This window comes from Oncorhynchus mykiss, chromosome 6 (genome assembly GCF_013265735.2).
Source record: "Oncorhynchus mykiss isolate Arlee chromosome 6, USDA_OmykA_1.1, whole genome shotgun sequence".
NCBI classification, from domain to species: domain Eukaryota; kingdom Metazoa; phylum Chordata; class Actinopteri; order Salmoniformes; family Salmonidae; genus Oncorhynchus; species Oncorhynchus mykiss.
In genome coordinates, this window is record NC_048570.1 from 11,988,109 (window position 1) to 12,011,166 (window position 23,058).

At 42.8% G+C, this 23,058-nt stretch overlaps 1 protein-coding gene across 2 annotated transcripts; it reads left to right on the plus strand.

Moving 5' to 3' along the window:
* Positions 1-253: 253 nt before the first annotated feature.
* On the plus strand, positions 254-21,911 carry LOC110525268 (MAP kinase-activated protein kinase 5). Of its 2 annotated transcripts, none has more exons than XM_021605262.2 (14): positions 254-1,362; positions 4,733-4,806; positions 8,046-8,121; positions 9,699-9,796; positions 14,055-14,163; positions 14,434-14,523; positions 14,707-14,802; positions 14,880-14,960; positions 17,819-18,006; positions 18,189-18,309; positions 18,805-18,935; positions 19,276-19,391; positions 19,522-19,626; positions 19,946-21,911. In XM_021605262.2, the coding sequence occupies exons 1-14, from the start codon at positions 1,327-1,329 to the stop codon at positions 20,038-20,040; spliced, it is 1,416 nt and encodes a 471-aa protein (XP_021460937.1). In that variant the 5' UTR covers positions 254-1,326; the 3' UTR covers positions 20,041-21,911. The 2 variants fall into 2 exon arrangements, with proteins under 2 accessions (XP_021460937.1, XP_021460938.1); XM_021605263.2 differs by having other exon boundaries at positions 255-1,362; positions 19,279-19,391.
* The last annotated feature ends 1,147 nt before the right edge of the window (positions 21,912-23,058 follow it).

Below are 23,058 nucleotides of genomic sequence, written 5' to 3' on the forward strand. Positions count from 1 at the left end.
AAACAGGCACAACTTGGTTGTTTTTCAAAGTTGCCGAAATGCCACGTGCATCCACTTTTATCAGTGCAGTCGTAACAACTTAACCACCATGAAACTTCTATTCGATCAATAAAGCCTCACGTAGCAAATTAGCAATATATATTTTTGTTGACATTCAAAAATATCTCACTTCTTTGGCTTTTTTTCTCGGACAGATTTGGGGAGGAGTAAAACCTCTCGCTTGGCCTCTTCCTCTCTGCTATTTGCCCGCATTGAACAAGAAGGACCCCAAGGCCCAATAAATGCCAGGCTTTTTCCTGCCTGATTTCATAATATTTTCGGGAAATGGATTACAAGTGAACCGGACTCAATGCAACCAATTTACTTGACTTTCCTATTGAATGTTGTAGTGGTGAAGTTCCCGAAATATCTGGAATTGTAATGTCTTAAAATGTATATCATTTTCATCAGGCTTTCGTTATACACCGTTCTTGTTTAGTTAGCCACTTGGTGTATTTAAGTCACTTACTGGTCAGCTAAAAATAGTATTCTTTATCACGTATTGTGTTTAACGATATCTAATCTGGGGGGCTATTTACTTTTTAAATGATGGTTAGGTTGCTAACAAGCCAGGCTCTTTTATCTCATTAATTTGCTAACTAAACAAGCGTCGACGAGTTTTGGTACTCGGTGTACCGTTTCCCCCCCCCACCCCCCGCCGCCGCTTTATTTTCACCCGAAACCCCCGGTCTCTCAACAAAGCTTGTTTTGACTGTTAGCAAGTTTGCAGGCTTTTACAACACAACGAAACCCGTGCAGAAGAGCCACATTAGCGAGTAGCCGCTCATTTGACCGGTGCTTGACGCGTGTCCTGTAGCTATCTAGCTAGCTAGCCAGCCAGGTGCTCAATCATATCACTCAATGGCTATAAATACACCACTCTTTGTCCCCCACTCAGCGCCCTACCAAAAGCGGTGAGTTTGCCTATTGGATCCCTTCCACCTTACGACTTTTCAGACAACCCATTGGGACTTTGTCGCTCTACATGGTCGCCACAGCCAAGTCAGGACTATCTGAAAAACTTGGAGGCAATGCTGGAATGAGGCATCTCGCCCCGGCTGGATGTCTTCAAGTCGGGTTACCGAAGTAAACGCATTCAACTGGCTTTTTGGCCGAATATCAAGCGTCATCCATGGCCTGTCAACAGTAGCTTGTACCCGGTAGGGGAAACGTTAGCTATTTAACATTAACAATCGCTGTTAAAGGTCAACACCCTTTTGTTTTGATTGTAAACTGTGAAAGAACTTCAAAACAAAAGTTAGGACTCTTCTATCACAGTGGAACATCATGTCGGAGGATAACAACGCAGACATATTCATCAAGGTAAGGGGGAATTTGAAGATGGAGCAACTGTTTGCATGCTGGATGTGCTGCTAATGTTTTTATAATGCATTGAAATAAGTGTCACTTGACTGAAGTGTCCGATTGTATTTCGTAGGCAAGTCAGTTGCTTAGGTTTTAGAGTAAGTATTTTGGTCCTCTTTGTACGTTTACTGTAGTATTTTAGCGGTGTTGGAGTAGTTAAGTACGTATACTAAAACTACACTGAACAAAAATGTAAAAAGTAACTTGTCAAGTGTTGGTTTCGTGAGCAGAAATAAAAGATCTCAAATGTTCCATATGCACAAAAATATTATTTCTCAAATTTGGTGCACATATGTGTTTACGTCCCTGTTAGTGAGCATTTCTCCTTTGCCAAGATAATCCATCCACCTGACAGGTGTGGCATATCAAGAAGCTCATTAAACAGCATGATCATTACACAGGTACACCCTGTGCTGGGGACAATAAAAGCACCGTTTTGTCACACACAACAATGCTACAGATGTCTTGAGGGAGCGTGCAATTGGTATGCTGACTGCAGGAATGTCCACCAGAGCGGTTGCCAGATAATTATGAATTTCTCTACCATAAGCCACCTCCCCACCCCATGTTGTTTTCGAGAATTTGGCAGCATGTCCAAACAGCCTCACAACCGCAGACCATGTGTATGGCATCGAGTGATTTACTGATGTCCCATGGTGGGGTTATGGTATGGGCAGACATAAGCTACGAACACAAATGCATTTTATCTATGGCAATTTGAATGCACAAAAATACCATGAAGAGCTCCTGAGGGCCATTTTTGTAAGGTATCTGTGACCAACAGACGTGGCTGGGAATAAAGATATACGTTTAATCCATAGATTAGGGCCTAATACATTTATTTAAATTGACTGATTTCCTCATGAAAAGTAAAATCAATGGAATTGTTTTTATATTTTTCTTCAGTATAGTAATTAAACAACATTTTGCAGTTTGGCAGCAGTTTAACTAAATTCACATCTTTGTATTTCCAATCGTCAATTACTTTTTCACCCTGTAGCTAGCGGTATAGCTAATTATTGGATCTACACTACTACAAAAAAATATATAGGTGAAGTAGGCAATAATTTACTTTCCCTTCATCAGACCTGACTAATTCTCACTTGAAATAGTTTATTTTAATATGAGAAATTACATTAACTTCAGACTACAGTGACCTGTCTTGCAGTTTGTAGTGTATGACCTCTCAGATTTTAAATGCTATTTTTCACAAAGTAGTTTGAAAAGTAGTTCACTACAGACAAAATAGCTTTAGTTAAGTAAACTACCTTTTTCTTAAGGATTAATTTAATGATACTGAACTTCTTCCAGTGTAAAGTAATTGGCAGCATGGTAAACTATTTTCAGAGTAGCTTCCTTAACACTGTATTTTAGAAGCAATGTCTAATGCGTAACATGCTGTCACATATCACCTCATTTTAAAATGGAAAACGGTAATCTTATGTCTTGTAAGAGCGAAGAAAGAATTCACTTTCCATGTGTATTAGTTACATGAAACCAGCCTCGTTTTTGTTTTCTCTGCAACACAATTTAGTGCCCCAAGTAAGTCTGAACTCTGCTGGGTGTTGTTTATAGAGCCCCATAGTGGTGGTGTCTTAATACCCATAAAACCTAGTGGTCAAACAGGGAAATGGTTTCAATTATTTTCCCACCAATTGTTTTTCCCATAGGGGATTTTAGAAACACTGGGCTGTGTTTTGTGTTTCTAAAATCCCCTGTGGGGAACAATGAATGGTGGAAAAAGTGTTGGAACAATTTCCCTGTTTGACCACTAGGTTTTATGGGAATTATGATTCATACTGTGGCACTATATGTAGGTTTCTGTTTAAACTTATAATTTGTTAAATAACCCTCTAGCTCTCATCACCATGAATATGCAATCGCATGACCCATCTTTAAAAAAAATTTTTTTTTTTTTTTCATTTGCTACATATCAGAACAACCTTTTGTACTTTTTAGTTTGAGGTCCTTTTTCTGGAATAGATGAATGAGTGTGACATTCAACCTCTGAAATGTGTCATGGTCAGAATCCGGTGTAGCGATCATGCACCCTCAAGCTCAAGTGAGTAGGGTAGATGCTTTTAGCAGGAAACACTCCTATGTATTAAGGATATATATCTCCTTGTGAACCCTCTCTCCAGGTCTGTCTTAAATGTTATCCAGCCAGTCTGTCTGGAACCATAATCTTCCCCAGACAACCCCTCAGATGCCTGGCCTAGTCGCCCCTGCTCTTGGCGGCTACTCTTAGTGTGTCAGTGGGCATCCATATCAACCATAAAATGTGTTCCAAGTGGCCGGTCAGAATGTGCTAAGGATGGGAGGAGGCCCAGGGGGGAGAGGGTCGGTTTCCATTTGAACAGCCACAAAATCAAAATTGGCTATTGTAAAAATTCTTGAAAACAAACATTTAGTCTTTAAGGTTAGCAGTGTGATTCAAGGTTTGGTTAAAAATCAGATTTTAAGAGTATAGAAATACTACAATTGTTTACTAGTGACAACGAGAGGTGCTGGCTGTTTGGAATAGCCTAGCGCAGAGAAATGGAACACAGCCTGGGCCAAAAAGCCCCAAGGGTTATATTGGCCCGCTAGACTGAACAGGAAAAGGAAAGGTTTTAAGTGACACTTATGGAGTTTACCTTAAGCGTTTAGGCTTTTTTGTAAACAACTCTTCCTAGCTACTTGCCAAATACACCCTTGCTTGTCATAGGATATAAATGGTTGGACCAGAGCCCAGTGGTACTGGATAGGGGTCATCTCTGGTCCAAGAAAAGCCTCTGAGTAATTGGTATGCATTACGACTATGGCCATGAGTGTATACACAACAGGAGCTTGACCTAGCAATATTGTAAAATTCCTCTCTTTTAACTGTGAACAGGGATGCTGATGCTTTCACATGTTTTCTGTGTGAAATGTTTCTAGATGCAGGACTGATCAAATCAAACTTTATTTGCTACATACTGTTTTCTCTGCTATTGCACGGCAAGCGGTACCGGAGCGCCAAGTCTAGGACCAAAAGGCTCCTCAACAGCTTCTACCCCCAAGCCTTTAGACCTCTGTGTAATTCATAAAAATCGCCATCGGACAATTTACATTGACCCCGCCCCCCCCTCCCTTTTGTCCACTGCTACTACTCGCTGTTTGTTACCGATGCATAGTCACTTTGCCCCCACCTACATGTACAGATTACCTCAACTAGCCTGTACCCCTGCACACTGACTGATTGGGGGCCTTGAAAGTAAAAAAAAAATACATTTATACTTGTAGCTATTTATTGTTTAAAGGTACATGTAATTGACCCAGATGCATTTTTGATTTTTCCCCCTCTTAGGAAACCTCCATCTTGGAGGAGTACAACATCAACTGGACACAGAAGCTCGGGGCTGGGATCAGTGGACCTGTTAGGTGAGTGTTGTTCTCTCACAGTTGGTCCTATTGAAGGGTTCCCTTTGCCATAGCCAACTCATTTGTGCAATGTAGGAGATGCATAAATATGGTTGCATAAACCCAGATGAGGTTCAACAGTTGTCCTCCAGAAGAGCCCCGTGCTTTATTGGAGATGGTGGTGTCACCTACACTTGTTAAAGGTAGTATTACTCAGTGTGTTTACAGTGGCGCCTGCCCTACCCTCTCACCCCATTGACCCGGTCGGTGTGGTAATGTGTCATCTCTGGACGGGGCGTTAGTGTCAATGTGTTTGGGATACACCTCGTCAGCTGTGGAGGGAAGTTCCTCCAACATTCTCATGTTTAGGGAATTGGACATGCGTTGAATTGCCTTCACCTCAAAGGCTCTTCCATTTTCCTGATTCATCTTTGGCCAGGCTACTCGCTTCAGAGGGGTATACTATGATGCCAGCTAGATCTGTTCAGGGTTTTTAAACCAAGGGAAAGGAACTGTGATTGGGTAGGAAACAGGAGGAGGTGTGTCTTCTGATTGATGATTGATTGGGGAGTGATGATTTTCACCTGTGAGGAGAGAAAAGAACACAGGATACATACACACACCCACATGATACCTGTATCCGTAACAAATGCACAGGCCCCCTTTCCCTACTCCTATGGCTAAAATAATCATATTAAGACATAAAAGTGAAGTTTTACCATGTGTGATGTTTCAAGTGCATCCTGTCATTACTTAATGTGTAGTGTGACGCATTGGGGCTGGGAATGTCACGATAGCGCCATACTTATTGTGATTCTCATGATTCAAAATGCATTGCAATTTGATGTTCCAAAGTTATTACTCCACCATACTGTAGTTCTGCTGCAGATGGATGAGAGAAATGAGACGTTTTGATCAGTCATGGAAATAAAAGTGCTGAAAACGAATTGGCTCGCTCTTTAAAAAGAATATGGAGAACAAGCAATGAAGGAAAAATACTGGAGATTTGGTGCATGTACTAGCGATATATACTACTGATCACTTAGAAATGTATTTTTTTTTCTCCATTTAAAATAACATCAAATTGATCAGCAATACAGTGACATTGTTAATGTTGTAAATGACTATTGAACTTGAGGTGTCTGTTTCACTCTAATGTACTTGTCCTCTTGCTCAGTTGTGCACCGGGGCCTCCCATTCATTTCTATTCTGGTCAGAGCCAGTTTGCACTGTTCTGTGAAAGGAGTAGTACACAGCTCTGTACGAGATCTTCAGTTTCTTAGATATTTCTTGCATGGAATAGCCTAGACTGATGAGTTTCAGAAGAAAGTTCTTTGTTTCTTGCCATTTTGAGCCTGTAATCGAACCCACAAATGCTGATACTCAACTAGTCTAAAGAAGGCCTGTTTTTATTTCTAAGTGACCCCACACTTTTGAATGGTAGTGTATTTTTCTATTTTTAACATTTTGATTTAATAAAACATTTAACCAGTCATCTTCCTAAGAAATGGTCTGAAGAGTGAGGGGAATATAATTTGATTGGTCCTCAACTCACTGCTCAAACTTCATTCAGGATAAAGTGGAGCTAGCCTGCCCCAGAGTAGGTTAGAGCTGGTGGCGTTGCCATAGAAATGTACCTGGCTAAAAGCTGAGGCACCTTCGTGTCGACTTATCTTGAGTTGAACGTGGAATTGACCGACGTTAGCTCGCTAATTCTTCTTCCTCCAGCTTCATAGTACACCCCTCCGTTCTTCCTGAGCGAGTCAATTGTTACCTAGGCCTTGCTTGATATGATGGGCCTTATCTTTGGAACAGCTGGTATGTGACTCAGACTCCAACAGATTTCAAAGTACTGGGTTAGGGTTACTGTTTATAACTAATTCCTGGGTAGGTCACCTTTTGTCATGGTCTTAAGGCCCACACACAGCGCACCTAATGTGGATCTAGTATTTGTCTGCTGATAATTCAGTGCGCTGTGTTTTAGGGACCACCTACTGTAGACGTATGATTTCCCACAATTTTCATGTGATTCTACATGTAAAATCGGTGTGCACTCTGTTCGCAAATTACTTTCAGAGGTGTTAATTACTCTCTGCCAGCAAACGCTATTGGTATGTCTGAGCCTTAAGTCCTCAACGGCTCACCGTTCGTCATGGTCTACTGACACACAATGAACACAAGCTCTTGCGTGCCGCAAAACCTTAGTAATTGATTCAGAATGGAGACCCATTGCTTTCTATATAAGCCATCTATAGCTAGATACTGTAGGTATGACTAGTCTGTCTCTCCTTCCCATTTCTTGTTCCCGTTACCCTGTTCTCCTCCTCTCATACTCTTTCTGATGCATCAGGAATTTCACTCCCCCTGTTGAACTTTGGTCGAAGCCTATCCTGGAGGAACATTCTGCTATGTTTTATTCTTAGTGTAATCTGAGTTTAGGAGCAGAGGTTATGGTTTGGATAGAATGTTTGTCCTCAGTGAGAGGCTGGTACTGGTATTAAGCCTACTCTTATTTAACCTAATAACGGCATGGACCACCATTAGGGCTGGGAATTGCCAGGGACCTCACGATATGGTATTATCACAGTAGTTTGGTGCCAATACGATATGCATTGCTGTTCTTACGGTTCTTTGTATTGTATTTTGACACTGATTTTTGTGATTTGTTGTTCTGAACATATTGCTGCTGCAGAGGGACAAGGGAGAGCAATGAGGAAAATCAGTTTTGATTGGTCATGGAAACAAAATGGCTCCCTGCTGGAGAACAAGCTATGGAGGAGAAATGCTGGATTTTAATACGATATGGTCAAACTGAAACAATATGTTTTCACAAATATCCTCTCTAAATTAAAATATATATTTTTTTTTTACTTGTTTTATTCCCCTTCACGAATTAGCTCTAAGGCTGCACAATATGGGCAAATTATGTAATCGTGCATTAAAAAATTAAATACATTTGATTGCTTTTTGCAGTTTTTATTTAGATCAAACACTTTGGTGAACTGTTGGGATCATGGAAATTAAATGTGTATTCCAATTCATGATTGGTGGTGTTTGGCATGACAACTAATGGTAGGAACCAACGTGTTGGTTGGATTTCTCAGGGGACCATTCTTACATTTTCAATGTTGCAATTTTTTTTACTGCCTCTTGCGATATTAAAATGAGCTAACTTGTGCAGCCCAAATTGGCTCCATGAAAAGCTGTCTCACTGTTGTTATATTGTCTGATTTGTTAATTACATTTCTCTTCCTCAATAGAGTTTGTGTTAAGAAGTCGACTCAGGAACGACTGGCCTTGAAGATCCTCATTGATCGTCCCAAGGCCAGAAATGAGGTTTGAACCATTGTTTTGGTTTTATGATTGTCTTTTGTTCGCGTTGTCCTTGTCTGTGTGTCATGTCCACTGTTATGCGTCGTCTGTTTCGTCAGTGTTGCGTCTGCTGTGTTGGTCTAAGTCCCAAATGGCATCCTATTCCCTATAAAGTGCACTAATTTCAACCAGGGCCCATAGCGCTCTGCTCAAATATAGTGCACTATATAGGGTTTCATTTGGGACATAAGAAGCAGTCCAATATATTGGCACCCTTGCATGAAACACTGTTTCTTAAATAATACATTTTTTAAAAAAAACTGTTCCAGACCAACTTTAGTTTTTTTTTAAACAAAAATTACTATTTTTCACTTCGAAGTAAATGATGGCCTTGACTAAGTTATTTAAATTCTTGTTTACTGTGTAATTTCTCACCTGTGTTAAGTTGCAGGTGCCAACATGGTAAAAATAGCCATTCAACTAGTTTTGAAAAGAAAAAACGGAACATTCTGCTCCCTTGCATTCAATTGTATAGTCACTCACCCAGCCCACTACTTACTATTAGATAAAGAACCTCGCCAGAGTAGTGAACTACGTCTTTCAGCTAGTCATTTAATACATTTCTGCTGTAGTTTGGTGGTAGTTGAACTAATTTCAAAACTTGTTAGTGGTTTCAGTAGTTAATAACTGTTTTTGTAGTGTTGTAGCCAACTACTGGAACTACGTACTACATTTTTTTTGCTAAAATACAATATGGGTGAAGTAGGCAAGACTACTTCACCCAGGCTTAGAACTATAAATTAAGTATAGCTGTAAAATCTAAGATGTGTCAAATTATATTCAGCTCAGGGCTCCAGCTATGCGTTTAGTTTTCTAACTTGTTAGCCAATTGGCTAGATGTTAAGATTCTTGGTTACAGTAGAGACATTCAGTTCTCTCCTGGATCAAGATCCCTGTTGCCAAAATAATTTTGTGCGTTGTCTTCCCCCTCCAAAAAATGTCATATTGTTTAAAAAAATACATGCGCCACTTGTGTGCACATTCAATAATACCGTATACTATATATGGTACAGAGACGGTATGAAAATCTGGATACCACCCATCCCTACTTGAAACAGTGACTCCAGAGTGAGCTGTTCTTGCAATTTGTCGTCTGACCTAACTAAAATCGGATATGGTAATTTTTTACGAAGTTGTTTGGATGTAGGAAACTACTTTTTCAAAGCAACTTTAGTTAAGTAAAATATGTTTCCTAAGGGTAGCTTTAGTGTAGCTTCTTCCAGTGTGAAAATATAGTTTACCAAGCTTCCAATTACTTCAGAGTAGCATCCCCAACACTGCACCTCGGCTACCTGCAGTTGTCCAGCTGTGTGAGGTGCAGTTGAAACGAGCTGCCCCCATCACAGCAGCAGAGCGTCCCATCAGTGCAACGTGCCCTTGTCAGCTCTGAAGGGCTACTTGGCCTAAATAAGTCTGTTTTGCCGATGGTTATCTGCTCTGTTTGTGTGTATCAATCGTGAAAGACTGTCTGCCTCTGCCTAGCCAGACATGGTCAGTGTCACCAGGCGTGTTTTAACTCTTTGTTCTGTCTGATGATTCAGGTGCGGCTTCACATGATGTGTGCCACACACCCCAACATCGTGCAGATTATGGAGGTGTATGCCAACAGTGTGCAGTTTCCTCACGAATCCACTCCAAGGTGAGGAGGAGCAAGTCAACTGTACCAGCACATACAACACGTCATCACCTAAAACCCTGTGAATGCCACTGTCATATTGCTACATACAGTATTAATGCTTTGCACCTTGTGTACTTTTACTAAAGTGATGGGATATCAGTTCTTGCCCACAACAGTTAACCCTTATTGAGTCTTGTATTAATCCTCGTTCGAGGCATAGATCAAATGGCACAGTTCTAAGCTATCTTGTACTGTATGTATACCATTTCTTCAAGCCAACCCCAAGGCCATTTCATATAGAGGGTTAGCTACTGATCATAGCATTTCTGTGTTAGAGACTTCATCTGATCTGATATCCCGCAGCTGTGTCCTTGGAATGATTCATGTGAATGTCAGAAGCTTGATTTCAAATGTTTCTTATTATAATTCTGATTTCTCTAACCAGTGCAATGATTTAGATCATTACTGAGACGTCGTTTAAAAAAAAGTCTACCAGACTCTGTCACTGAATGGATATGTTTTTTAGTTCTGACAGTCATGTAATGTGTTCCTTTAACTGTTAGCTCCGAGGGTATGGTCAGTAGTAGGGAATAGGGTCCCATATTCCATACGGTACATAGTGAACTTGTTTCAACCAGAGCCCTGAAGGTGCACCCCATAGGGAATAGGGTGCCATTTGCGACACGTAGTAGATTTATGCATTCAAACAGAGCATTTTCCTCTGCATTGCTGCTCCTCCTCCCAGGCTTCCTAATGGACACATACATTAATTACATGACTTCCTGGTGTAGTTGAGCCTCTCTCTCTGTGTTGTCCTTTCTCCTCCGTCAGATTGGCCAGGCGCTGCTCGTCAAACATATTATTGTAAAATTATGTGTGTTAATATGGAGTTGGTCACCGCTTTGCTGATATAACAGCCTTTACTCTTCTGGGAAGGCTTTCCACTAGATGTTGGGACATTTATGTGGGGACTTGGTTCTATTAAACCACAAGTATTATTTAGGTCAGGCACTGATGTTGGGCGATTTAGGCTCGGCTCGCAGTTGGCATTCCAATTCACCCCATAGGTGTTTGATGGGGTTGAGGTCAGGGCTCTGTGCAGCCCAGTCAAATTCTTCCACACCGATCTTGACAAAACATTTTTGTATGGACCTCGCTTTGTGCACTGTGGCATTGTCATGCAGAAACAGGAAAGGGCCTTCCCCAAATTGTTGCCACCCATTTGGAAGCACAGAATCATCTAGAATATAATTGTATGCTGTAGCATTCAGATTTCCCTTCACTGGAATTAAAGAGCCTGAACCATTAAATCAGTCCCATTATTCCTCCTCTACCAAACTATACAGTTGGCACTATGCATTGGGGCAGGTAGCGTACTCCTGGCATCTACCAAATCCAGATTAGTCAGTTGGACTGCCAGATGGTGAAGTGTGATTCATCACTCCAGAGGATGGTTTTCCACTGCTCCAGTGGTGGGGAGTATCACCACTGCAGCTGGCACTTGGCATTGCTCATGGTGATCTTAGGCTTGTGTGCGGCTGCTCGACCATGGAAACCCATTTCATGAAGCTCCACTAACCTTTATTGTGCTGACATTGCTTCCAGAGGCAGTTTGGAACTCTGTAGTGAGTGTTGCAACCGAGAACAGACTCTTTTCTTTTTTTGTGTGCGATTCTGCACTTGGCGGTTCCGATATGTGAGCTTGTGTGGCCTCACACTTCGTGGCTGAGCAGTTGTTGCTCCAAAACGTTTCCACTTCACAATAGCAGCACTTATAGTTGACTGGGGCAGTTCTAGCAGGGCAGACATTTGATGAACTGACTTATTGGAAAGGTGGCATTCTATGACTTTCAAAAATTGAATTGCTGATGTGTCTATCATAAAGAATTACAAATGTTGATCTGGACGAGACGATGCAAAGGTAAGAATCTCTGGATTTACGATCTAATGTTAGGTAAGTGTAGTAATGAATAAATTGGCAATGTATTTTTTAAATTGACAATTCTGTGAACGGTCTTGCGCAAGTTTTACATTTACACAAAACCTGTTAGCAAAGGTGTCAGCTAGAGATGCCGTGTAGGAGCTTGCAGGGATTTGTAGTTTTCCATGTCTACTTTGACGGTAACTAGTAATTTCGAATCAGCGTAAATGGAGTGAACTATATTGATACATTTTTACACGGTTTTCAAAACGTCACTCCGGGGTAAGCCTACACGAAACACAGCCCTTATTTGCAGTGTTTCTAAAATCGATTGAAACCATTTCCCTGCTTGACCGCTAGGTTTTATGGGTATTATGACACCTCCACCGTGGGGCTCTAATCCTGTTAGGCTGAGAGATTATTTTTAAATTTTTATTTCACCTTTATTTAACCAGGTAGGCTAGTTGAGAACAAGTTCTCATTTGCAACTGCGACCTGGCCAAGATAAAGCGTAGCAATTCTACACATACAACAACACAGAGTTACACATGGAATAAACAAAACATACAGTCAATAATACAGTAGAACAAAAGAAAACAAAAAGTGTATATACAGTGAGTGCAAATTAGGTAAGTTAAGGAAATAAATAGGCCAGGGTGGCAAAGTAATTACAATATAGCAATTAAACACTGGAATGGTAGATCGGCAGAAGATGAATGTGCAGGTAGAGATACTGGGGTGCAAAGGAGCAAAATAAATAAATACCAGTATGGGGATGAGGTAGGTAGATAGATGGGCTGTTTGATGGGCTGTTTACAGATGGGCTAAGTGCAGGTGCAGGGATCTGTAAACTGCTCTGACAGCTGGTGCTTAAAGTTAGTGAGGGAGAAATGAGTCTCCAGCTTCAGTTATTTTTGCAGTTCGTTCCAGTCATGGGCAGCAGAGAACTGGAAGGAAAGATGACCAAAGGAGGAATTGGCTTTGGGGGTGACCAGTGAGCTATACCTGCTGGAGCGCGTGCTACAAGTGGGTGCTGCTATGGTGACCAGTGAGCTGAGATAAGGCAGGGCTTTACCTAGCAGAGACTTGTAGATAACCTGTAGCCAGTGGATTTGGCGACGAGTATGAAGCGAGGGCCAATCAACGAGAGCGTACAGGTCGCAATGGTGAGTAGTGTGACAAAACGGATGACACTGTGATAGACTGCATCCAGTTTGTTGAGTAGAGTGTTGGAGGCTATTTTATAGATGACATCACCGAAGTCGAGGATCGGTAGGATGGTCAGTTTTACGAGGGTATGTTTGGCAGCATGAGTGAAGGATGCTTTGTTGCGATATAGGAAGCCAATTTCTAGATTTAATTTTGGATTGGAGATGCTTAATGTGAGTCTGGAAGGAGAGTTTACAGTCTAACAAGACACAGGTAGTTGTCCATGTGTCAGAGCCATCCAGAGTAGTGATGCTGGATGGGTGAGCAGGTGCGGGCAGCGATCGATTGAAAAGCATGCATTTAGTTTTACTTGCGTTTAAGAGCAGTTGGAGGCCACGGAAGGAGAGTTGTATGGCATTGAAGCTCGTCTGGAGGTTAGTTAACACAGTGTCCAAAGAAGGGCCAGAAATAAGTCTGACAACACAAATTGCCAAACATACAGTAAATAAGTAATCTCTGGAGTACCTTAAATGAAATTCTAGGCCTTCATTGAGGCAGATGGCTTGTTCATGACAAAACCCTTTGATAATGCCAACCATTTTAATACATTTTGTTGACCAAGATTTGCAAAAAATAGGCATGACATGCAAACACTGAGCCTTCATATTCATGCATATTAGACCAAATAATGAAAGACTAGCACTGGTTTAGAGTTCTGTAAAGTTGGTGTGGAAGGGGTGAATATTTTTTTCTATCTATAAATAAGCACAAGTCACCTGGTACTGTTAACCTGGATGGTAAATTGATAAGGTTGGTAGCGGAATACATTGCCACTCCTGTTTGCTAGATCTTCAATTTAAGCCTAGACGACAGTGTGCCCTGGAGTGAGCCAAAACTCATTCCGCTGCCCAAGAGTAGTAAAGCACCCTTAAATGGTTCAAACATCCAACGAATCCGCCTGCTGCCGGTACTTAGCCAACTTTTGAAAGAAATGGTGTTTGACCAAATGCAATGTTATTTTAACAGAAAACAAATTGTATTATGTTTTTTGTGTCTTTATTTCTTGTGTGGCCCCAGGATAAGGATCCTAATAAAATACTACTAACTAATGGAACAACCAAATTCAAGCTTTTCCCCAGATTTGAGTAGATAACAACTCTCTCATTCATTCCTTGTCTACATCTCTTTTGGTCTTTCCCTCTGTATCAGAGAGAGGTTACTGATCGTCATGGAGATGATGGAGGGAGGTGAGCTGTTCCACAGGATCAGTCAGCACAAACACTTCACAGAGAAGATGGCCAGTCAGGTCACGAAACAGGTACGCCTTCTGTCTGTCTAGTGAAAACACAAGGGTCCCATATTCCATACGGTACATAGTGAACTTGTTTCAACCAGAGCCCTGAAGGTGCACCCCATAGGGAATAGGGTGCCATTTGCGACACGTAGTAGATTTATGCATTCAAACAGAGCATTTTCCTCTGCATTGCTGCTCCTACTCCCAGGCTTCCTAATGGACACATACATTAATTACATGACTTCCTGGTGTAGTTGAGCCTCTCTCTCTGTGTTGTCCTTTATCCTCCGTCAGATTGGCCAGGCGCTGGAACACTGTCACTCACTGAATATTGCACACCGAGACCTGAAACCAGAGAACCTGCTCTTCAAGGATAACTCCCTGGTGAGGAAATAGATGGGCTGACTGAAGCGCGCACACACACTGCTCTTAATACAGGTGTCTAGTAATAGGCTGAAACAAGCATGTTGCAAGAGGAGAATCCCTTAAACATTTACACATCCTATTTGAAAATGCTCATATGCTCATCCCTCTTTCTGGTCTGTCGTTCTCCCTTTCCTGTTCAAGGATGCACCGGTGAAGTTGTGTGATTTTGGATTTGCCAAAATCGACCAGGGCGACTTGATGACCCCACAGTTCACGCCTTACTACGTTGCACCTCAGGTAAGGGTGCTCTCGTCAGATTTGACACCAAGTTGGGGGAGTATGAAATGGTTCAATCAGTCTTCTCCTCACTCTAGGTACTTGAGGCTCAACGGCGACACCAGAAGGAAAAGTCTGGAATAATACCTACCTCACCCACCCCCTACACTTATAACAAGGTGAGCCACTACCCCTCCCCCTACACTTTGCCCGTTCTTCTCAAGCGCTGTCAGGTTGGATGGGGAGCATTGCTTCACAGCTATTTTCAGGTCTCTTTAGAGATGTTAGATCAGGTCCAAGTCCGGGCTCTGGCTGGGCCACTCGAGGACATTCAGAGATTTGTTCCGAAGCCACTCCTGCATTGTCTTGGCTGTGTGCTTAGGGTCATTGTTCTGTTGGAAGGATGTCATGCATCTCTCTCTACTTAGCTCCGTTCATCTATCCCTCAATACTGACTAGTCTCCCAGTCCCTGCCGCTGAAAAACAATCAAATGTATTTATAAAGCCCTTCTTACATCAGCTGATGTCTCAAAGTGCTGTACAGAAACCCAGCCTAAAACCCCAAACAGCAAGCAACGCAGATGTAGAAGCACGGTGGCTAGGAAAAACTCCCTAGAAAGGCCAGAACCTAGGATGAAACCAAACTGAGGGGTGGCCAGTCCTCTTTGGCTGTGCCGGGTGGGGATCATAACAGTGCATGACCAAGATGTTCATAGATGACTAGCAGGGTGAAATAATAATAATCACAGTTGTTTGTAGAGTGTGCAACAGGTCAGCACCTCAGGAGTAAATGTCAGTTGGCTTTTCATAGCCGATCATTCAGTGTTAGACAGCAAGTGTGGTAGAGAGCAAGTTGCAAACAGCAGGTCCGGGACAAGGTAGCACGTCCGGTGAACAGGTCAGGGTTCCATAGCCGCAGGCAGAACAGTTGAAACTGTAGCAGCAGTATGACCAGGTGGACTGGGGACAGCAAGTAGTCATTAGGCCAGGTTGTCCTGAGGCATGGTCCTAGGGCTCAGGTCCTCAGAGAGAAAGAAAGAATTATGAGGGGGCATACTTAAAATTCACATAGGACACCAGATAAGACAGGAGAAATACTCCAGATATAACAGACTGACTGACCCTAGCCCCCTGACACAAACTATTGCAGCTTAAATACTCGAGGCTGAGACAGGAGGGGTTCGGGAGACACTGTCGTTGTCGTCCGAAGATACCCCCGGACAGGGCCAACCAGGCTGGATATAACCCCACCCACTTTGCCAAAGCACAGCCCCCACACCACTAGAGGGATATCTTCAACCACCAACTTACTACTCTGAGACAAGGCCGAGTATAGCCCACAAAGATCTCCTCCACGGCACGAACCTGAGGAAGATCACGTCAGTGACTCAACCCACTCAAGTGACGCACCCCACCTAGGGTGGGGATGGAAGAGCGCCAGTGACTCAGCTCCTGTGATAGGGTTAGAGTCAGAGAGGAACTGGCCAGGCAGAGACAAGGGTGGTTTATTGCCTTTGTTCACCTTCACACCCCTGGGCCAGACTACATTCAATCATAGGACCTACTGAAGAGATGAGTCTTCAATAAGGACTTAAAGGTCAAGACCGAGTGCATCTCTCACCTGGATAGGCAGACCATTCCATAAAAATTGAGCTCTATAGGAGAAAGCCCTGTCTGCAGCTGTCTGCTTAGAAACTCTAGGGATAATGAGCCCTGCATCTTGTGACCGTAGGGTAGGTATGTACGGAAGAACCAAATGGGGGAGAGAGGTAGGAGCAAGCCCATGTAATGCTTTGTAGGTTAGTAGTAAAACCTTAATCAGCCCTTGTTTTGCTTCACCGTAGGGATGGTGCCCCCATGCTTCACCGTAGGGATGGTGCCACCATGCTTCACCGTAGGGATGGTGCCACCATGCTTCACCGTAGGGATGGTGCCACCATGCTTCACCGTAGGGATGGTGCCAGGTTTCTTCCAGATGTGACGCTTGGCATTCAGGCCAAAGAGTTCAATCTTGGTTTCATCAGACTTGAGAATCTTGTTTATCATGGTCTGGGAGTCCTTTCGGTGTCTTTTGGATAAGTCCAAGTGTGCTGTCATGTGCTTTTTTACTGAGGAGTGGCTTCTGTCTGGCCACTCTACCATAAAGGCCTGATTGGTGGAGTGCTGCAGAGATGGTTGACCTTCTGGGAGGTTCTCCAATCTCTGCAGAGGCACTCAGTGACCATTGGGTTCTTGGCCACCTCCCTGACTAAGGCCCTTACTCGATTGCTCAGTTTGGCTGGGCGGCCAGCTCTAGGAAGAGTCTTGGTGGTTCCAAACTTACATTTAGGAATAATGGAGTCCACTGTGTCCTTGGGGACCTTCAATGTTGCAGAAATGTTTTGGTACCCTTCCCCAGATCTGTGCATCGACACAGTCCTGTCTTGGAGCTCTTCGGACAATTCCTTCAACCTCATTGCTTGGTTTTTGCTCTGACATGCACTGTCAACTGTGGGACCTTGTATAGACAGGTGTGTGCCATTCCAATTCATGTCCAATCAATTGATTTTACCACAGGTGGACTCCCATCAAGTTGTAGAAACATCTCAAGGGTGATCAATGGAAACAGGATGTACCTGAGCTCAATTTTGAGTCCCATAGCAGAGAGTCTGAATACTTATGCAGATAAGATATTCCCTTTTTTTTTTTATACATTTGTGAAGATTTCTATAAACCTGTTTTTTGCTTTGTCATTGTGGGGTTGTGTGGATTGAGGGAAAACAAATATTGAATACATTTTAGAATAAGGCTGTCACTTAACTGTGGATTAAGGGAGCGGGTCTGAATACTTTCCGAATGCACTGTATAACAAGGTGATGCACTACCTCAGCCACAACGAGATATTATTCCACCAATGACAGCATATTTCCACATTATGCAACATATTTCCACTAAGGACATCAGTGTTTGTAGGGTTGTCACGCTAACTCTTCTCCTTTCTCGCTCTCCTTCCATCCCTATGACTTGGCTCGTTCACTGTCCCCTGCTGTGCGTGCAGAGCTGTGACCTGTGGTCCATTGGGGTGATCATCTATGTGATGCTGTGCGGCTACCCTCCCTTCTACTCCAAGCACCACAGCCGCACCATCCCCAAGGACATGCGCAAGAAGATCATGACGGCCAGCTTCGACTTCCCCGAGGACGAGTGGAGCCAGATCTCTGAGATGGCCAAGGACATTGTTCGCAAGTACGTCCCCACAGCAGGCTTTACTGTGTGTGCTAACAAGATGGCATGGTTCACGAGTGATGGTTTCGCCTGACAAACAATGTGGACTGCCAAACCGGGGCTTTACTCATTCTGTGTTCTTTGGATTGAGTGAGGAGGGTTTGAAGAATCTGTTTCACTAGCATTACTTCCTCCCTCTGTAGGCTGCTGAAGGTGAAGCCTGAGGAGAGGCTGACCATCGAGGGGGTTTTGGAACACCCCTGGCTGAACTGCACAGAGGCTCTAGACAACGTGCTTCCTTCCGCCCAGATGATGATGGACAAGGTGGGTCTTGAGGGATGGACAGCGTTTCTGTAACGCTGTCTTTCCCGTTAGTCTCAAAGCGCTTTAGATAGACCCAGTAATACTTACTACAGGACTCTGCAGACAACGCCTTTGCTGTCTTAATGGAATACTTTTAGGATTTTAGCATTGAGGCCCTTTATCTACTTCCTCAAAGTCAGATTCTATTTTGTCTCTGCGTGTTGTTTGACGGAAGTTGCTAACTAGTGCAATTATTGACTAGCGCTAGCAGATACCATAACCTTTGAGTCATTGCGCTAACACTAATTAGCATTGACTCGCGAAACTACCTCTGACTTTGTTCATACCGGACACAGACATAAAAGTGGTGTCCACAAGTTCATCTGACTCTGGGGGAAGTAGTAGGATCATTGCCAAAATCCTGAGGTATCTCTTTAATAGCAATGATCAGGGTGTAAAATTTTGCCATGTGACCGTTCCTCTTTCTGTCTTTTCCTCCTTCCCTCCCTCTGCCAGGCGGTGGTAGCTGGGATCCAGCAGGCCCATGCTGAACAGCTGGCTAACATGAGGATACAGGATCTTAACGTCAGCCTCAAGCCTCTCCACTCCGTCAATAACCCCATCCTGAGGAAAAGGAAGCTCCTAGGGTCTGTCTTGTTAAATTCCTGTCTCTCTATGTAGTAGTTGGTTAGGATCTGACTCACTAATTTAGCTCTATAGTGGAGAGGGACTTTCTGCTGAGAACAGCACTGCTAAACAAAATGTGTGTCTGGTATATGGATCTCCTGACTGTGTGGTGGTGGTGTCTGGATCTCTTGACTGTGTGGTGGTGGTGTCTGGATCTCTTGACTGTGTGGTGGTGGTGTCTGGATCTCTTGACTGTGTGGTGGTGGTGTCTGGATCTCTTGACTGTGTGGTGGTGGTGTCTGGATCTCCTGACTGTGTGGTGGTGGTGTCTGGATCTCCTGACTGTGTGGTGTGCTACAGCAGCAAGCCGAGTGATGGCTTCTTCATCCATGACCCAGAGAACGGCGGTGAGAACTCCAACGTGGCCCTGGAGAAACTACGAGACGTCATCGCTCAGTGTATCCTCCCACAGGCTGGTCAGTCCACAAACAAACATACACACACTTCCCATCAACCAACACAGATGTACAACTTCCATTTAACAGGCATACATACATGCATGCACACAGTGAGCATGGTGAAACTGTGTTTGGTTGTGTGTGGCAGGGGAGAATGAGGATGAGAAGCTGAATGAGGTGATGCATGAGGCTTGGCGTTTCAACCGGGACTGCAAACTGCTGCGAGACGGGCTGCAGGGCCTCAGCTGGGACGGTAAGCATAACATACTGCATGGATACAGCATTCATTGCAGAGCAATGGCAGCTAGCACATACAACTCATTTCTGTGAGGGGGTCCCCAAATGAATGGGAAATTCTAATTCATCAGTTAGTAACCTTTGCTGGCTCAATGTTGGTTAAATTCGCTGTCTCCGGATGATGTCATTGGAAACATACATTTAATTTTTAGTTTTGTTTTTTCTACAAAACAGAAACCCTCCATTTTCACATGTTGGGTGGTGTAGGATGAATTTGATTTTAAAAAAATTCATCTGGTTTTGGTCAACGTTTAATTATTTGGTCTTCTTTGTAGGACGGGCCTTTACTGACAAAGTGGATCGCTTGAAGTTGGCTGAAATAGTGAAGCAGGCCATAGAGGTAAAGACACATTTGCAAGACTGTCAGTAGCAAGTGCTGTCTTACCTTTTTGTAGCGTTTTATTAGAACAGTTTTTAGCCAATGACTGTAGAAGCATTTTTATGTGACTTGACATGCTAAAACCAATAGCATTTCTTTTCATGTACTCACTTGCAAGACTATTGTACAGCTGTAGATATTCAAAAGAGGACTTGTTTGTACTATACTGTTTTTTTATGAACTGCAAATAACATACAATCCTTATATATTTTAGTTTTTGCAAAAAAAGAAAAATAAATACTTAGTTTTTTTTCTGTACCCACTGGGAGGGAATTTTTCCAAGCTGCTTGACCAGGATGTCCACAGTGATGTGTTTTAATCTCACTTGTTTTTATTTGATTCTTATTTCTTTACCTTTTTAACAATGCTAAAAATAGTATTTATTTAACAAAGAAATCCTTATTTTTGACCATGAAGCCAAATGTTTAAGTCTGTCAGTTGAACAATAGAGGCTCTAAAGCAGACCTGAGGAACTAGGTCTAAGCTCTGTTTCTCCACCCACTGGGTGGGTGGTTTGTGTTCCAGGGAGGGGTAGGGAGTGGGCCCTCGGTGACGGTGTGAGGTTCACTGGGGGGGGGGGGGGGGGATTTCTGCTCTCGAATGACAGAGAAAATATCGAAACGTGCTCTTCAATCTACTGGATATCAGCAACAGTCAACAGTGCAATAGTCATTTAGGGCATGTGCATAATTTGTACATATGTTGTATTTACATTCATATGCATACATTTACATGTTATATAATATGTATATTTATGTATGTAAAGTATTATTCACGGCTAACGTGGACCCTCCCCGTTTCTTCCTGTGGTAATGAGTACAGAGCATAGTACACCAAACAAAACTGATCAAAAGAGGCAATGCAGGTTCTCTAATATAGTACTTGACTATTTGATAGTTGTATTTATGTTTTCCTATTTAAACATTCTCAAATGTATACATTTGAACCTTCCATGGATAAAGTCTTAGCCTTGCTTGCACATGAGGCGAATAACGTTTATTTCCTAATTGTTTTGATTTTCTTCTAAATCGATGAGCTGACTGCATCGACTCCGTTTGTCCAAGATAGCATGTGCTCCTCTCACATTTCAAGTGTATTGGGCAAGGGTTGGTGCAATGGAAATGCACATTTTCCCATTGTAAGACTGTTGCCCTAAATGTTTATTTGGTCAAAACAATGACTGCAAGCATTTCTGTGTGTGTCATTTTGTTTGTTTGGAGGCCTATCATGAATCAATGCTGAAGTTGTCCTCCAAACATCTGCAACATGAATGTGTCATGGCTGTTAACTGTTTCATGGCAACATATAGCCTCCTAACTCAGGATAACAATGCATTCATAATCACTAACACTTGCTCATCTTTGTGTGAAAATACCCAATGATACAAAGTGTCTTCAACGCTCAAGATCAGGGCTCGTATTCAGAAAGCGCCTGTTTCCTCTGCCCAAATCATCTAAAAGGCTAAACTGACCCTGATTGGCCCTCCTACACTCTATGAATACAGGCCCTGATGTCTAGACTGATTTTATATCCTCTGCTGCCTGAGAGAAATATTAAGAGTGAGATGGAGAAAAGGTACAATTCTCCCTTCATTTGCGTTTTGTACATGAGCATATAGTCAGTCACCTGGAAGTGAGAACTTAAATATCTCCTATTAGGTAGCTGGAGAGCATGCCTAGTCAGACACTGTTGAAGTAGTTCCTAAGTCCATATCTGCAAAAGATCCAGGCAGCACCTATGGTTGCATCTCAAATGGGTCCCTATAGTGCCCTACTTTTGGCCACTATAAAAACTTGCCTATGCTATTCCTTCCTTCTCTGTTCCATATTTCCTTCGGTTGTCTCGTATGTACATGCATACGTTAAAAAAAAGAAGTTCATTGCGAACAAGGTCCAACCCGAAACATGACTTCAGCTATTAACCCAACCCTTCTGAATTTGTGGGGGGGCTGCCACATTTGGCACCCGGGGAGCTGTTTTTTTTGGGGGGGGGGGGGGGGGGGGGGGGGGTGTAAAATATACTACCTAGCTCAAGGGCAGAACAGATTTTTCACCTTGTCGACTCTGGGATTCGACCGCTAGGCTACCTGCTGACTCCATGGAAGATTTGTACCTTAATTGGTATTCTTAATTTCCTTTTGTCCTCTGTCCTCTTGGGAATGTCATGAACATGCTGACTATTTGTATTAAAGGAATTATTTGCAACCGTAATAAGTGTGTTATTCAGGTCTGTGTTGCTATAATGCGCATATGCGTTCATCATTTCAGATCAGCCACGCAACACATCCAATTTTAATCACACCCTTTCAACAAACCACTTAAAATATTGTTAGTCCACATTTGTCAAGGTTCATGTCTTTCTCTGCGACGGCTGTGTTTCTAACCATTTCTGATTATTCTGTTTTGATTTCCACACACAGCCTGCTGTGTTGGCGGTAGCGCTCTGCAGGAAACTATCCACATGACAAGTGTCTGTCATTAGCGCGGCGCTCTTCACGGAGATGAGGGGAGCGGCAGATCATTTCTCCCTCATCTACATTGTTAATGACTCTGGAGTAGGTAGAATGCTAATACAGACAATTAGTCAATCCTTGGTGCATGCCCAACACTAATTACCAACGCTGCCATTTAATCGCCCTCCACTGCTCGTGTTCTTTCAACTCATTGTCGGCTAATATTACCATTCCTAATGGAGATGAATGGGCAAACATTGGGTTGTTTTGTAATGGACAATTTGCTGTGTAAATAATAATTGCCCCTTGTCAACAGTTTATTATTTGTTCAACTACGTGCAGTGTATACCGCGTATCACGTTTTCCATCAATCCTGTGGTGATTCTCTCAATGTAGGCACCCTCTGTGCACACCACATAATGCTGTGAGCGTACTGACCTCTACCCGCATGTACAACAGAATGATTAGACACACTTGAAATACTCCAGTCTTAAATGGATGTGGTTTATAGCCTCTTTTTTTTTTTAAGAAAAGACAAATGTTTCTAAGTTCTATTA

Bases quoted from the DNA above. Each gene is read 5' to 3' on its own strand.
- LOC110525268 (XM_021605262.2), top strand. From the start codon at position 1,327: ATGTCGGAGGATAACAACGCAGACATATTCATCAAG. The intron at 9,797-14,054 runs GTGAGGAGGAGC...CCTCTGTATCAG, and splicing joins CCTCACGAATCCACTCCAAG to AGAGAGGTTACTGATCGTCA. The intron at 14,164-14,433 runs GTACGCCTTCTG...ATCCTCCGTCAG, and splicing joins CCAGTCAGGTCACGAAACAG to ATTGGCCAGGCGCTGGAACA.